Source organism: Schistocerca cancellata, chromosome 1 (assembly GCF_023864275.1).
Source record: "Schistocerca cancellata isolate TAMUIC-IGC-003103 chromosome 1, iqSchCanc2.1, whole genome shotgun sequence".
Taxonomy (NCBI): Eukaryota; Metazoa; Arthropoda; class Insecta; order Orthoptera; family Acrididae; genus Schistocerca; species Schistocerca cancellata.
Genome location: NC_064626.1, coordinates 689,442,802 through 689,456,696, shown reverse-complemented (window position 1 = coordinate 689,456,696; position 13,895 = coordinate 689,442,802). Strand labels below are relative to the sequence as shown.

Genomic DNA, 13,895 nt, shown 5'->3' with positions numbered 1-13,895 from the left:
TAAACAGAAATTGTCAGCCAATGGAATTGTAAGCTTTCTTGAAGTAGACAAATGTGCAGATGATTGGGAGATTTCATGTAGCTCGAATTTTCAGTATAGGCTTCAGGTTGAAAATTCGTTCAGTGTGTGGTCTGAACTCGGCTTGATATTCACATATTACGGGTTCGAATTGTAAGAGGCAAGGTAAGAAACAGAAAGGAGAGTGAGTCCTCTGTGGTTATTCATGTCAGATTTGTCTCCTTTTTTGTGAAATGGGTGGATGGGTGCAAGTTTCCAATTGTCAGGGAGGGTTCCACTTTGCCGTATGTCCTGAATGATCTGTATGATTTCCTGTAATGATCAGGTTTCAAGATTTTTCAGTAATTCTGTGGTGATTCCATCTTCTCCTGATGTCTTTCCGTTCTTCAGTTTTGTGATGTGATGTCGGATTTCTTCTTGTGTCAGCAGATAGGTGTCAGGTTTCGTGTGACTTGGGGATTTGTATGAGAATTGTTTGGACGGTTCAGGGTAATTAAGCAGGTCAGAAAAGTAGTGTGCCAGTTCTTTGCAGTTTTCTTGGTAGATGAGTGTGAGTTTCCCATCTTTTTTCGTGAAGGTCAAATTTTGTGGTGAGTAAAATTTAATTCTGTTAGTGAAAGCGCTACAGAAATGTCTGCTGTTGTAATTTTTGAAGCTGCCCTCAGTTGATTTGAGCAGTTTGGTGATATAGTTGTGTTTGGTTTTTATGATGGTTCTGTTTGCCTCTTTACGAATATCGAGGAAGTGTTTCAGGGTTTCTGGCCATTTGTTGCTGTTGTATTTTCGAAAGGCGATTCGGTGATTGATGATGACTTTCTTAAATGGGATTAATTCTTCGGCTCTTCTGATTATTTTGCTACAGAAGTCAGTCCAGTTGTTGGTTGGTTCTTTTTCCCATTCTTCTGGGATCCTTGTTTCTTGAATTCTAGATGTGTCAAACTTTTGGATATGTGATTTTTTTTATGTTGTACTCTCGGAGAGAATTTTACTTTAACTCAGGTGAGGTAGTGGTCCAAGCTGATGTTTGCACATCTTCGGACTTGTCATAGATGATTCTGTAGTGGGCGTAGGAGATGGCAATGTGGTCGACCTGATATCACCAAGATGTTGGATGGAGGATCACAATGTTTTCTGTTTTTGCGGCGGTTTTCTGAAGTAGGTGGGCATAACTTTGAGGTTGCATTGTTGGAATGTCAATCAGATGTGTGCCATTAGTGTTAGCGTTTTGGTGTGCAGAATTTTTGCCGATAATTTTTTGATAAGCTTTTTCTTTCCCGAGATGAGTGTTGAAGTCTCCCATTAGGATTTTCATGTTGTGTTGTTGAATTTGGCCATAGTTTGTTCAAGCTTGTTCCAAAATTTTTCAACAGTTTTGGGATTTTTCTTGTTTTCGATATTTGTGGGCGCATACGCATTGATGAGCGTATATATTTTATTGGAATCTGAATGCACATGGTCATGAGTCAATTGTTGTTGGGTGTGATTTCTTTAACAGCATTGATGATGGGTTTGTGTACAAGAAAGGCCTTTCCAAAGATTGGTGCACCTTTCTTGACCTTCTGTTGTGTTTTGCTCTTGAAGGTGCGGTAGTTCCCGTAGTCCACAGTTTCATTGTCAGTCAGTCGTGTTTCTTGAAGAGCAAGTATGAGAATTTTTTGTCGGTCAATTTCTTGAGTGAAATTATGTAATTTTTCTGTCCGGATTAGTGTATGTTTAGTGTTCCAATGAAAGCTTTCTGCTTGTAGGGAAGTTTACCTGATTTTATCTGCTGTGCTTGGCTGACTCTCTTGACTCTGAAAGTCCAGTTGCTGTCTGTTAACGGGTGGATTGTGTACCATCTGGGTAAAGTTGAATTTGCTTGCACAGTTCATGATTGCTTGTATTTTACTGTCCTGTCCTGGTCAATGCCAGGACCGGATAGGACCAAAGATTGTTGAGGCCTTTGGAACAACCAAGCTCACTGAGCTAATAGACGCTGACCAGTCATTCTTTAATTAATTGTATTTATTTTATTCCTAAACCTTTGCTGCATCATTTGCTCATCTTATTAACTTCTTTATTTCCTTTATTTGCCCACCACCATACAGTGTTTGGAAAATTGGAACCCACCCTTCCCCTTTTGAGTTATCGAATGTCTTGCATCCAGTAAATGATGGCGGGTGAGAGCATTTGCCAGTAAAAGAAAATATGTACAATAATTTCCAAATTAGCCTGCTGTGAAGGCTAATATGGTTGTTGCTGGTTAGTTTTGTTAATTTGGAAAATATTTCAGCATTTGTATATGTTGTTGCATCAAAGATAGATACAATACCATTCTTCGCAAATAAAGAAGACTACTTCACGGTCCATTTTTGAGTGATATTCCATTGTTTTGGTGTTTGTTGTAAGTGAGAAGTGAACACTTAATTATCAACCCATGTCACTGCCTGCATGCACAATAATTAAACACTGACTAGCATTTTCGTTCAATAATATTTCTTGCACAGTGTTACGTTTTGCCAAAATTTGTTTACACTGTAACATGTGCAAATCAATTGTGAATGTATGTGAATCAATGTTTCATATAGGTAAATCAAGGCCGCTTTGAATCGGAGGGTTCATATTGCCTTTATGCAACTGTGTGTTGTCACACATTTATTGTAGCACCTTTGAAAACTTCATCCCATGGGCAGAACAGTCTTTTTTAAGAGATTTGTTGCTAGACTTTAAGTTCATTTGTGTGCGAGAAAAGCTGTGTAGTTTTCACAAAGTTGGCATTTCTTTATATTGTGTGTAGAAATTGCTGCTTGATAATACATTTATCCATATCGTTTGTGCAAGCATCTGATTTCTCCTCCTTCGGTGTAGAAACTTCGGCATCATGTTCTTCTTCCTGTAATTTGCAAAGCATCCTATTGCTGAACTTAAACATTTTGGCTGCTTGTTCAATTGCTGTCTCTACAGGCATGATAAATCCCCTCTCTGTCTTGTTGTCAGAAAATTTGATTGCGGTAACCAGAAGCCATTGGACCAGCCAGCGAAGTCATTTTCTGCACTCACATTCCATGCTTGCACTGCAGTGTAACAACGGGTGCCACTTTAATCAGTCTGGCTGTACCTAGTCGCATGAGAACATTAGTTCTACTACTGCTGCATTACCAGTTTGCCATGTTGGGTATTACTGAACACTGATGTTTTTCTTGGCATTGTGTTGGTATATATTGTGCACTTGGGCTGGCGGGTGCAAAACAAAAAATAGAAAAGAAAAGAAAAATTGAGAAGCAGCAAGGATTGCAAAAGAAAAACAATTAATCTTTCAGGAAATGCTAATTCCCTCTAAAGTGCCATGGCAGTGGGAAAATGGAAGGATTTGAGGTATGAATTGTAACATCCACTCGGATGACCAAACTAATATCTTATCTTCCACTGATGCCTGGAAAAAAATATTTAACTTAATGAAGAGATCATGACAGGTGTAAATGATAATTTTGAACACATTCTAGAACCACACTTTGTGGGCAGAATCTACTTCAAGGAAATACACTGAACAAAGTGCATTAAATTAAAAATTGACTGCGTATTTCTAAATGTATTTTTGACCTCATAAACATGGTTACTTACTTCCAGGCCTAGAAATTTTCTTGTTACTTACATACATAGACACATCATACAGTGATGTACGGAAAGACAGATTGCCACTTATAGTAAAGAGGACACGTTAGGTTGTTGTCAGGCACAATTAAAAGAGCTTTCAGCCACAGCTTTCATTAATAAAATATACCATATAAAACCTAGCTTACTCTTTTACTGCCCTCTCTACAAAGTTGTCATCCATTGTTATTTACTACATGATAATGCTCTGTTCTTTCTTCATCTGATTATGTGTACTTTTATATATCTGACTGTTCATCTCTGATAACTGCTGGTAAACAACAGCCAAGTCTTTTTATTGTTGAAATTTGTGTTTCAGTGCCGTAAATTTAACAGCATTGCTTTTCAAACTCTCTTATTTGTTGCATATTGTACACAGCTGTTGAGAACCTATATGTTACTTAATTGGATGCCAGTAATCTGTTGTTCCTGAATGAAAAAATCGTAATTTATAATTAAGTTTGGTAATGTGCGGGTAAAGTAATGTACATTAGTGTTAGTAAGAAGTGAAACACTCAGAAGCAGTTGCCTACAACACATCACAACGAGACATGTAAAACAGCTGAACCATAATAAGTGATTTAAATAGCAGAGAGGTGGTACGCATGTCCGCCCAACAGCGCCCTCTTTTGGGTGACCGGACAGGTCAGTCGTAGTCAACATTCAGTCTGTGTAGAGCCATCATACGAAGCACCACAGGTAACCAAGTGCCACTACGCCTCGCCAACATCACAGGGTGGAATATCAGAATGTGAATTTGTTCGGGAGAGCCTGAATGGCTGGTCTTCAGGAGGTGGGTGTGTCGTTTCGTTCGGCTCATACAGGGCACACTGCTTCAAAGGTGAGGTGTATGTGGGACCAGTGGAGAGAAGAGATCTGGAAACATTTCTGGCATGGCTAAGTTTGTGAACTGTAAAGTATACTGTGCAAGGCAAAATGGTGCTATACAGGGCATTTGTGGTGCATCATGTGCCATACAGACAGGGGTGAATGATGGCTGTGGATATGTTTACAAGCAAATAGATGTGAATATGTTATGAACCAAGGGGCTACCTACAGTGTCTCCTTTAATTACTATTTGGTGAATGTTGCTGCGCACAGCCCTCTGCAGTAGGTGCATGGTTCATGCGCCCATGTTGACTGCTCTTCATCAGTGACAAAGGCTGGAATTGGCATGCCAGTACCGCACCACAACTGGATGTTCAATGAGTGGTGACAGGTGGTCTTTACAGATGAATCCTGTTATGCACTCCATCAGACAGATGGCCATTTACTTGTATGGCGTGAAATGTCTGAAAGCAAAGGTTCAGACCAGAGAAGGGAGAATTGTGGTCTGTGAAATGTTTTCATGGCACTCCCTGGGTGATTTCATCATTCTGGAAGGCACAATGGATCAACAAAAGTATACATATATCTTCGGTGACCATGTCCAGCCCTACAAGCGGTTTCTTTCTCCTTGGCACAATAGGTTTCTTTCTCCTTGGCACAGTAGCACCTACCAGCAGAACAATGCATTGTGTCACACAGCTTGCAGTATGTGTGAGTATGATTCATGAAGCACCAGATTGAGTTTACTGTACTCCCCTAACCAGCAGACTCCATGGATTTCAACCCAGTTGAGAATCTGTGGGACCATCTTGTTCTGGCTCAACATGGCTCTACATCCCTGTTGATAACTTACCGAATCTCATTAACTTACTTCCTGCACGTCCCGCAGTGGTCTGTGCTGAAAAAACTGGTTATTCAGGCTTTTGACAGGTGATCACATTAAAGGGACTGGGCAGTGTAGTTTGTTGTGGACCAAATAACGTTACAGTGTATAAACTGCACCTTTCCTTGTAGTCCACTTAAGGAAGAGAGATGTATTTAGCATTATACCCTGCAAAATCTTATTTTGACTGTCTCCATAATTGTAGGTATGCATTACAAACAGATGATCATCTTGTTCTGGACTCTCCTTCTCAGCATTAACTCGAAAGTGGTATTGTAAAGATTGCTTACAGATCTTTTGCAGCAAATATTGATATTTGTCTTTTACCTGCACCATAATTGGAATATCTGGCAATGAAAAGATTTTTATTTTTTTTCTCCCTCTTTCTTTCCACACAATAAAAATTGTTTGTTTTACGTGTTATTGTATTAGTACCTAACAATGTTCCTGCTTCAGCTGGATGCATAGTATGATACTACCTGGAAATTATCAAACATCCTTTTAGTCATTGGTTTGCAAAGAAATAATAATCTTGTGTTACAATAGCCATTCCAGCACTCAGATTTTATTTGTATATGGATTAACAATATTACAAATAATCTTCACAAAATTCTTCTTTCAATGCAGCCTACATCTGTCTACATCCATATCTGTTTGGTTCATTATGGAGAATATTATAACTACTCTCCATGACAAAAAATAATTATGGTACACCATGAAGGAATTATTTGAGTGGGATGTAAATCATTAGATGTAATGTGTATGTACAGACAAACCAATGACTACAGTTTAAGAAAAAAATGGGTAATTTATCAATAGAGATAACTTCACAAACTGAGCAAGTCAATAATGTGTTGGTCCACCTGTGAGTCTAATGCAAGCAGTTATTCAACTCTTCTGTACACAGTTCAATTATTTATGCTTTAGTCTTCATATGCTAGCTGCCTTTTTGTAGTGACAATAATTTATATCTACAGTCCACTGCTTTCTAGTGTTGTGTGCTGAAGATGACAATTTGCGGTCACCAGTATTTACTCTGTTAAAGATTAGCCCCTTATTTATAATTCTATAACATAGTAGACCCTCATATTGTATGAAGTCAGTAGTCATTTATGTTTATGAATATTATGTTTGTAAGCACTGGTCAAAATAAGAAGTGATATTTTCAGATTGATTGGCTGTGTGTTTTGATGGAGTTACACTGATAGTAAAAAGTATTTAGGACAAGGAGTGGCAGATGTTACACACATTTAAAAATATCTGAATACGTTATGAACTATGGACCGGACCATACTTCTTCATGAACTGGTGTCTTTGTGAACTTTTTGAAGTGTTAACTACAGTTTTTTGATATGTATTCTTTTTGCTTTTATAGGAGCATACAATAGAAAGCTATGTCCAATTTTCACAGGACTAGTAAACAATGCAATTTTTGTTACTGACTTCAGTTGTTACTGGGTTGATCTTTGTCTATCAGACTCAACATTTACTCTGGTTTCACCCATTGCCCAAGGATGATACTAATTGAGTCATCTAACTTTGTTGCCAGATGAAATTAAAAATCCAGAAATCCTCATCATTGTCAATAAATTACAAGATTAACAAATTTTATGTGATCAAGATGTTAGACATTAATATAAAATAGAGAGAGAGCTCTGATAGTGCATTCCATGAGCCTTTTGTGTAAAAATTCACTTACATTAGATTGGAGGTGGAAATGCAGATGTACTTGTTATTGTTCCCAAATCTATCTTCCAGAAAGAATAGCATTTTATAGTAAGTCATTAAAGGAAGCAGTGACACAATGTTATAGAGTCAGTGTAATGAATAATACTGGGCAGTATTTGTCCGTAACAGAAATTGAGAAATGTGAAGTTTTAGTTGTACTCAAAGGAGTTTGTTACTTTAGAAGAGATTTTCATCTTACATCTTCCATTGTAATGCCTGGTCTCTTTAAGTATGTGGCTGATGATAATGCTTGTTTTGTACCTGGCTTGTCTACTATTTTTGCCTTACAGATGTCTTTAGATATATTTTCTTTCATTCAGTTGTGTAGATACAGAAATCTGTTCGTACTTAACTGCAAATATGGGAGGACCAATAATTATGACCTCAGACCTTTGTTCGTAACTTACACTGCATTTGACTTCATGTTACAAGCACTTCACACCAATTTCAGTGGCAGTTCAATACCATAAATTATATTTATCTATTTATCTAGAGCACTCATTGTGTTTTGTTACAAGTTAAAAAGTTTTATTTGGCAAATTCTGCTGTATATATTTTAGAGGGCCACCATGTAGTGAAACAGTTCTTCATTGTTCCTGTAGGCTATTAGTTTCAGGCATAAATGGCAGAAGGCAGAGGAGCAAAATATGAAATTTTTCAACAAAATTCTCTTATATTCTAAAATCAATTTTTTCCTACAGCCACCTTTCTTACATTAAGAGGACTCTACATCTCATCGAAGATGCAAAACAATTATTTGCTTTGTGTTAAATGTGTTTATGTGTTATGCTCCATTAAATGAAAGATGGAAAATGAATATGATGATACAGAAAAAAATGGAAAATATACAATGGAAGTTTAACTGCTTCAGTTTGTGATTAACTCATACTAAACTGAAAGTGAGAACTAATGGAATATGGAAGAAGATGTGAAGCCAAAGGATTTGTCTGATGTTTATTTTCAAATAAGTATTTGGTGCACCCAGATAATCATCTTTAGTTAGGTACCACTGAGCACAATGCAGTGGTCGTTTTGATACAATACCCAGACATAATTATGTCAATGGGTTTCGCGTAGGAGATAGGTATTTTCGCGTTTGTTCTGTATAGCTACGTCATGGTCTACAAAAAAATTCCAGCAAGCAGGTGAGACTTCATCAGTCAGATAATTTTTACAGTACCCCCATTAACATAATGTGTAAACAAAAGAGAAAGAAAAAAATCAGTACAGAATTAAAATCAAAGGTAAATTCAACACATGCCTGCATTTCCTGCTATAAAATCATTTGTGAAATTTATTTATGACTAATAATATGAGGGTGAGCAGATAAAAATATTATTATTATTATTATTATTGTTGTTGTGTTTTTGAAAGTTTATGGAGGGAGACTGTCACAGTCTCACGAAATTGTTTAGGTAAGGAGATGCATTGTGTGTGTTGAAAGAGCCTTTTATCAGAATATGAGTTAATTTCATTTTTTTTAATGTAGAGGCTTAATTACAGATTAAAGTAACTTGTGGCTGTACGGGATTGTGTATGAAGAAATAATAAGTACGTTTCGTGTATGTAGGCTATGTGGTGCTATCAAAATTGCATAGTAGTGTGAAGCTGGGGTAGAGCTACAAGTGCAGAATTAGTTTTGATGTGTAACAATAATTGAATGACATTAACAATTTGTGTACTTTGAGGTTAGTGCATCACACTAATTAAATGTTGTTACAGATAATAGCTATAGGTACTTATTAAAATGAAGAGAACTTTGTTATCCTATTAAACTGTGTTTTACATGATGTTTTATCATTTCAACAGGTTTAAAATTAAATATCACCCTGAAGATTCAGTGAAAAGAAAAGAAGAACAGATGAATGCTCTGAAGGTATGTTATAAGTTTTCTCAATTGTGAGCACTTTTCTTTTTGTTATTGTGTAGACACTGTTACAATAGATTCACTTTCACCCTATAAGCTTTGCTTCTGCCTGCAAGGTGGTTTTTTATATATATGGGACTTACCAAATGAAAGTGCTGGCAGGTCGACAGACACACAAACGAACACAAACATACACACAAAATTCAAGCTTTCGCAACAAACTGTTGCCTCATCAGGAAAGAGGAAAGGAGAGGGAAAGACGAAAGGATGTGGGTTTTAAGGGAGAGGGTAAGGAGTCATTCCAGTCCCGGGAGCGGAAAGACTTACCTTAGAGGGAAAAAAGGACGGGTATACACTCGCGCGCACACACACACATATCCATCCACACATATACAGACACAAGCAGACATATTTAAAGACAAAGAGTTTGGGCAGAGATGTCAGTCGAGGCAGAAGTGCAGAGGCAAAGATGTTGTTGAATGACAGGTGAGGTATGAGTGACGGTAACTTGAAATTAGCGGAGATTGAGGCCTGGTGGATAACGGGAAGAGAGGATATATTGAAGAGCAAGTTCCCATCTCCGGAGTTCGGATAGGTTGGTGTTAGTGGGAAGTATCCAGATAACCCGGACGGTGTAACACTGCGCCAAGATGTGCTGGCCGTGCACCAAGGCATGTTTAGCCACAGGGTGATCCTCATTACAAACAAACACTGTCTGCCTGTGTCCATTCATGCAAATGGACAGTTTGTTGCTGGTCATTCCCACATAGAATGCATCACAGTGTAGGCAGGTCAGTTGGTAGATCACGTGGGTGCTTTCACACGTGGCTCTGCGTTTGATTGTGTACACCTTCCGGGTTACAGGACTGGAGTAGGTGGTGGTGGGAGGGTGCATGGGACAGGTTTTACACCGGGGGGCGGTTACAACCCACCAACAAGCAACAGTACCTCCGTTACGACAGCTGCCACCCATTCCACATCAAACGGTCCCTTCCCTACAGCCTAGGTCTTCGTGGCAAATGAATCTGCTCCAGTCCGGAATCCCTGAAGCATTACACCAACAACCTGACAACAGCTTTCGCATCCCGCAACTACCCTCCCGACCTGGTACAGAAGCAAATAACCAGAGCCACTTCCTCATCCTCTCAAACCCAGAACCTCCCACAGAAGAACCCCAAAAGTGCCCCACTTGTGACAGGATACTTTCCGGGACTGGATCAGATTCTGAATGTGGCTCTCCAGCAGGGATACGATTTTCTTAAATCCTGCCCTGAAATGAGATCCATCCTTCACGAAATCCTCCCCACTCCACCAAGAGTGTCTTTCCGCTGTCCACCAACCTTCGTAACCTCTTAGTTCATCCCTATGAAATCCCCAAACCACCTTCCCTGCCCTCTGGCTCCTACCCTTGTGTGAAAGCACCCACGTGATTTACCAACTGACCTGCCTACACTGTGACGCATTCTATGTGGGAATGACCAGCAACAAACTGTCCATTCGCATGAATGGACACAGGCAGGCAATGTTTGTTTGTAATGAGGATCACCCTGTGGCTAAAAATGCCTCGGTGCACGGCCAGCACATCTTGGCGCAGTGTTACACCGTCCGGGGTATCTGGATACTTCCCACTAACACGAACCTATCTGAACTCCGGAGATGGGAACTTGCTCTTCAATATATCCTCTCTTCCTGTTATCCACCAGGCCTCAATCTCCGCTAATTTCAAGTTAGCGCCACTCATACCTCTCCTGTCATTCAACAACATCTTTGCCTCTGCACTTCCGTCTCGACTGACATCTCTGCCTTTGAATATGTCTGCTTGTGTCTGTATATGTGTGGATGGATATGTGTGTGTGTGTGCGAGTGTATACCCGTCCTTTTTTCCCCCTAAGGTAAGTCTTTCCGCTCCCGGGACTGGAATGACTCCTTACCCTCTCCCTTAAAACCCACATCCTTTCGTCTTTCCTTCTCCTTCCCTCTTTCCTGACGAAGCAACCGTTTGTTGCGAAAGCTTGAATTTTGTGTTTGTTTGTGTGTCTATCAACGTGCCAGTGCTTTTGTTTATATATATATATATATATATATATATATATATATATATATATATATATATATATATATATATATATATATATATATATATATATATATCTAAAAACAAAGATGATGTGACTTACCAAACGAAAGCGCTGGCACGTCGATAGACACACAAACAAACACAAACATACACACAAAAAATTCTAGCTTTCGCAACCAACGGTTGCCTCGTCAGGAAAGAGGGAAGGAGAGGGAAAGACAAAAGGATATGGGTCTTAAGGGAGAGGGTAAGGAGTCATTCCAATCCCGGGAGCGGAAAGACTTACCTTAGGGGGAAAAAAGGACAGGTATACACTCGCACACACACACACATATCCATCCGCATATACACAGACACAAATGTCTGCTTGTGTCTGTGTATATGCGGATGGATATGTGTGTGAGTGTGTACCTGTCCTTTTTTTCCCCTAAGGTAAGTCTTTCCACTCCCGGGATTGGAATGACTCCTTACCCTCTCCCTTAAAACCCATATCCTTTTGTCTTTCCCTCTCCTTCCCTATTTCCTGACGAGGCAACCGTTGGTTGCGAAAGCTAGAATTTTTTGTGTGTATGTTTGTGTTTGTTTGTGTGTCTATCGACCTGCCAGCGCTTTTGTTTGGTAAGTCTCATCATCTTTCTTTTTAAATATATTTTTGCCACGTGGAATGTTTCCCTCTATTATATATATATAAAAAACAAAGATGCTGGCAGGTTGATAGACACACAAACATACACACAAAATTCAAGCTTTCGCAACATACAGTTGCTTCGTCAGGAAAGAGGGAAGGAGAGGGAAAGACGAAAGGATGTGGGTTTTAAGGGAGAGGGTAAGGAGTCATTCCAATCCCGGGAGCGGAAAGACTTATCTTAGGGGGGAAAAAAAGGACAGGTATACACTCTCTCTCGCGCGCGCGCGTGCACGCACACACGCACACACACACACACACGCACACACGCACACACACACACACACACACACACACACACACACACACACACACACACACACACACATATCCATCCGCACATACACAGACACAAGCAGACATTTCATCTTTGTTTTTAGATATATTTTTCCCACGTGGAATGTTTCCCCAACTGCAACGCATTCTCTGTTAATGCCCATTGAGAGAATTGCACTCGATGATTAAAGTCATCACCATGTAATTGCTGATGTAGCGACACATGAAACGGGTGAAAGCGGTGACGATGCAGTATGCGCATGACACTACTTTGACTCAGTCCACTGGCTCCTGCAATGTCCCGTGTACCCATGTGTGGGTTCATGGCAACAGCAGCTAACACCCCAACTGCACCCGCTTCTCCTGTGACGGGCCTGTTACGGACCCGTTTGCATGCTACGACCATACCTGTTGCATACAGTTGGCGGTAGATGTTTTGCAGTGTGCGGCACTTTAGATGCTCTCTGTCCGGGTATCGTTCTGCATACACCCTGCAGGCTTCAGCTGCATTTCGTCATCACTCGCCATAGATGAGTATCATCTCTGCCTTTTCAGAGTTTGAATACACCATGGTCACAGTTCCTACAACACTACACTATCACAGACGTCTGGTAACACGGTGTACCACTGTTGGTCTGCGTGTGGAGATGAATGCAGAATAACAATAGCAGCAAGCGCTACATGCGGACACTGTGACAGCTAGACCAAACCACAACAGTGTATTACAGCCACACTCGTAAACACGGTCGTCATCATAAACATGTCCCTGCAGATGCTGCTCGCCGACCGTGGCTCGTGTTTGTTACAACACGCAGCTGAACATCGCAGGTTTCAAGCGTCAACTTTAGGTTACAATATCTCTGGATGTAATTAACATTTTACAATGCAACAAATGGCACTGATTACGTATTTGTTTATATTTTCAGATGTGCTAACAAAACTAACGTGGTTCCATTTAAAAAAACGTAGGTTTGTGTTAAAAAACATACTTCCGTACATTTCTGTATGGTTTGTATTCAACAATTATACTAGTCCCTCTCCTCACGTTCGGTCTGTGGAATCGGTTCGTGAGTATTTGATGTGGTTTACGAAATATATCCAGCAGTAACGTTAGGTGACTCAACCTGTATATACTTATTTTACAGTGCATCATTGTAAGGAGTGTCAACTGATCATGGGTATCAGTTATCATCTGAATTTTGTTTGCTCTCAACATCATCATCTTGCTATTGTATGCATCTCATATGTTTCTAGTAATTGCAATGAATTTTTCTTCCTTATAATTGTCTTGTTTGTGTATTTCATTGCCATATCACGAAGGGCACTTCAAAAAGAGGAAGAAACATGAAGTCTTGGACTACTTTTCTATCCATTGTGGAGTATGTTACTTTTGTGTTGTGTTTAAACAGTTCATGGCCGATAGTATGTGATTTGTACAAAAGAATTATCTTTGTGTGTTTCCAGAATCGTGTAAATGTGTTTTTGGAATTCCTCGACAATGGTCGCCTGGACAAAGTTTCAGTGGATGCTGATCAATCGGAACAATTAATTCGTCTTTTGGATGCAGTTGTCATACGTCTAGAAGGAGGTACAGACTTTGATCTTCAGGTATTAGATGAGCCAAAAACAACATCAACCTCTGCACAAAGTGCTTCATCCAACCAGCAAGGAAAATCCGGTAGCTCAGCTCCACAGAATGTGGATAAACCACCTGATCCAGAAGCTCCCACAGACTCTGTCAAACAGGAAGAAGAGGAGGAATCCAAACCTTTCATTCTTGGTGAAGAGTAAGTTTCAGTATTTTTTTTCCATTCATTTCTAATTGTGTGTGTGTGTGTGTGTGTGTGTGTGTGTGTGTGAGAGAGAGAGAGAGAGAGAGAGAGAGAGAGAGAGAGAGAGATAT

The 13,895-nt window shown here is 39.7% G+C and overlaps 1 protein-coding gene across 1 annotated transcript in view; it reads left to right on the top strand.

Moving 5' to 3' along the window:
* LOC126184376 (serrate RNA effector molecule homolog) overlaps positions 1–13,895 on the top strand; it is a 200,230-nt gene that overhangs the window by 101,379 nt on the left and 84,956 nt on the right. The window contains exons 6-7 of the mRNA XM_049926764.1: positions 8,897–8,963; positions 13,457–13,779. Of these exons, the coding sequence (XP_049782721.1) occupies positions 8,897–8,963; positions 13,457–13,779 (390 nt within the window). The remainder of the gene's footprint in view (positions 1–8,896; positions 8,964–13,456; positions 13,780–13,895) is intronic.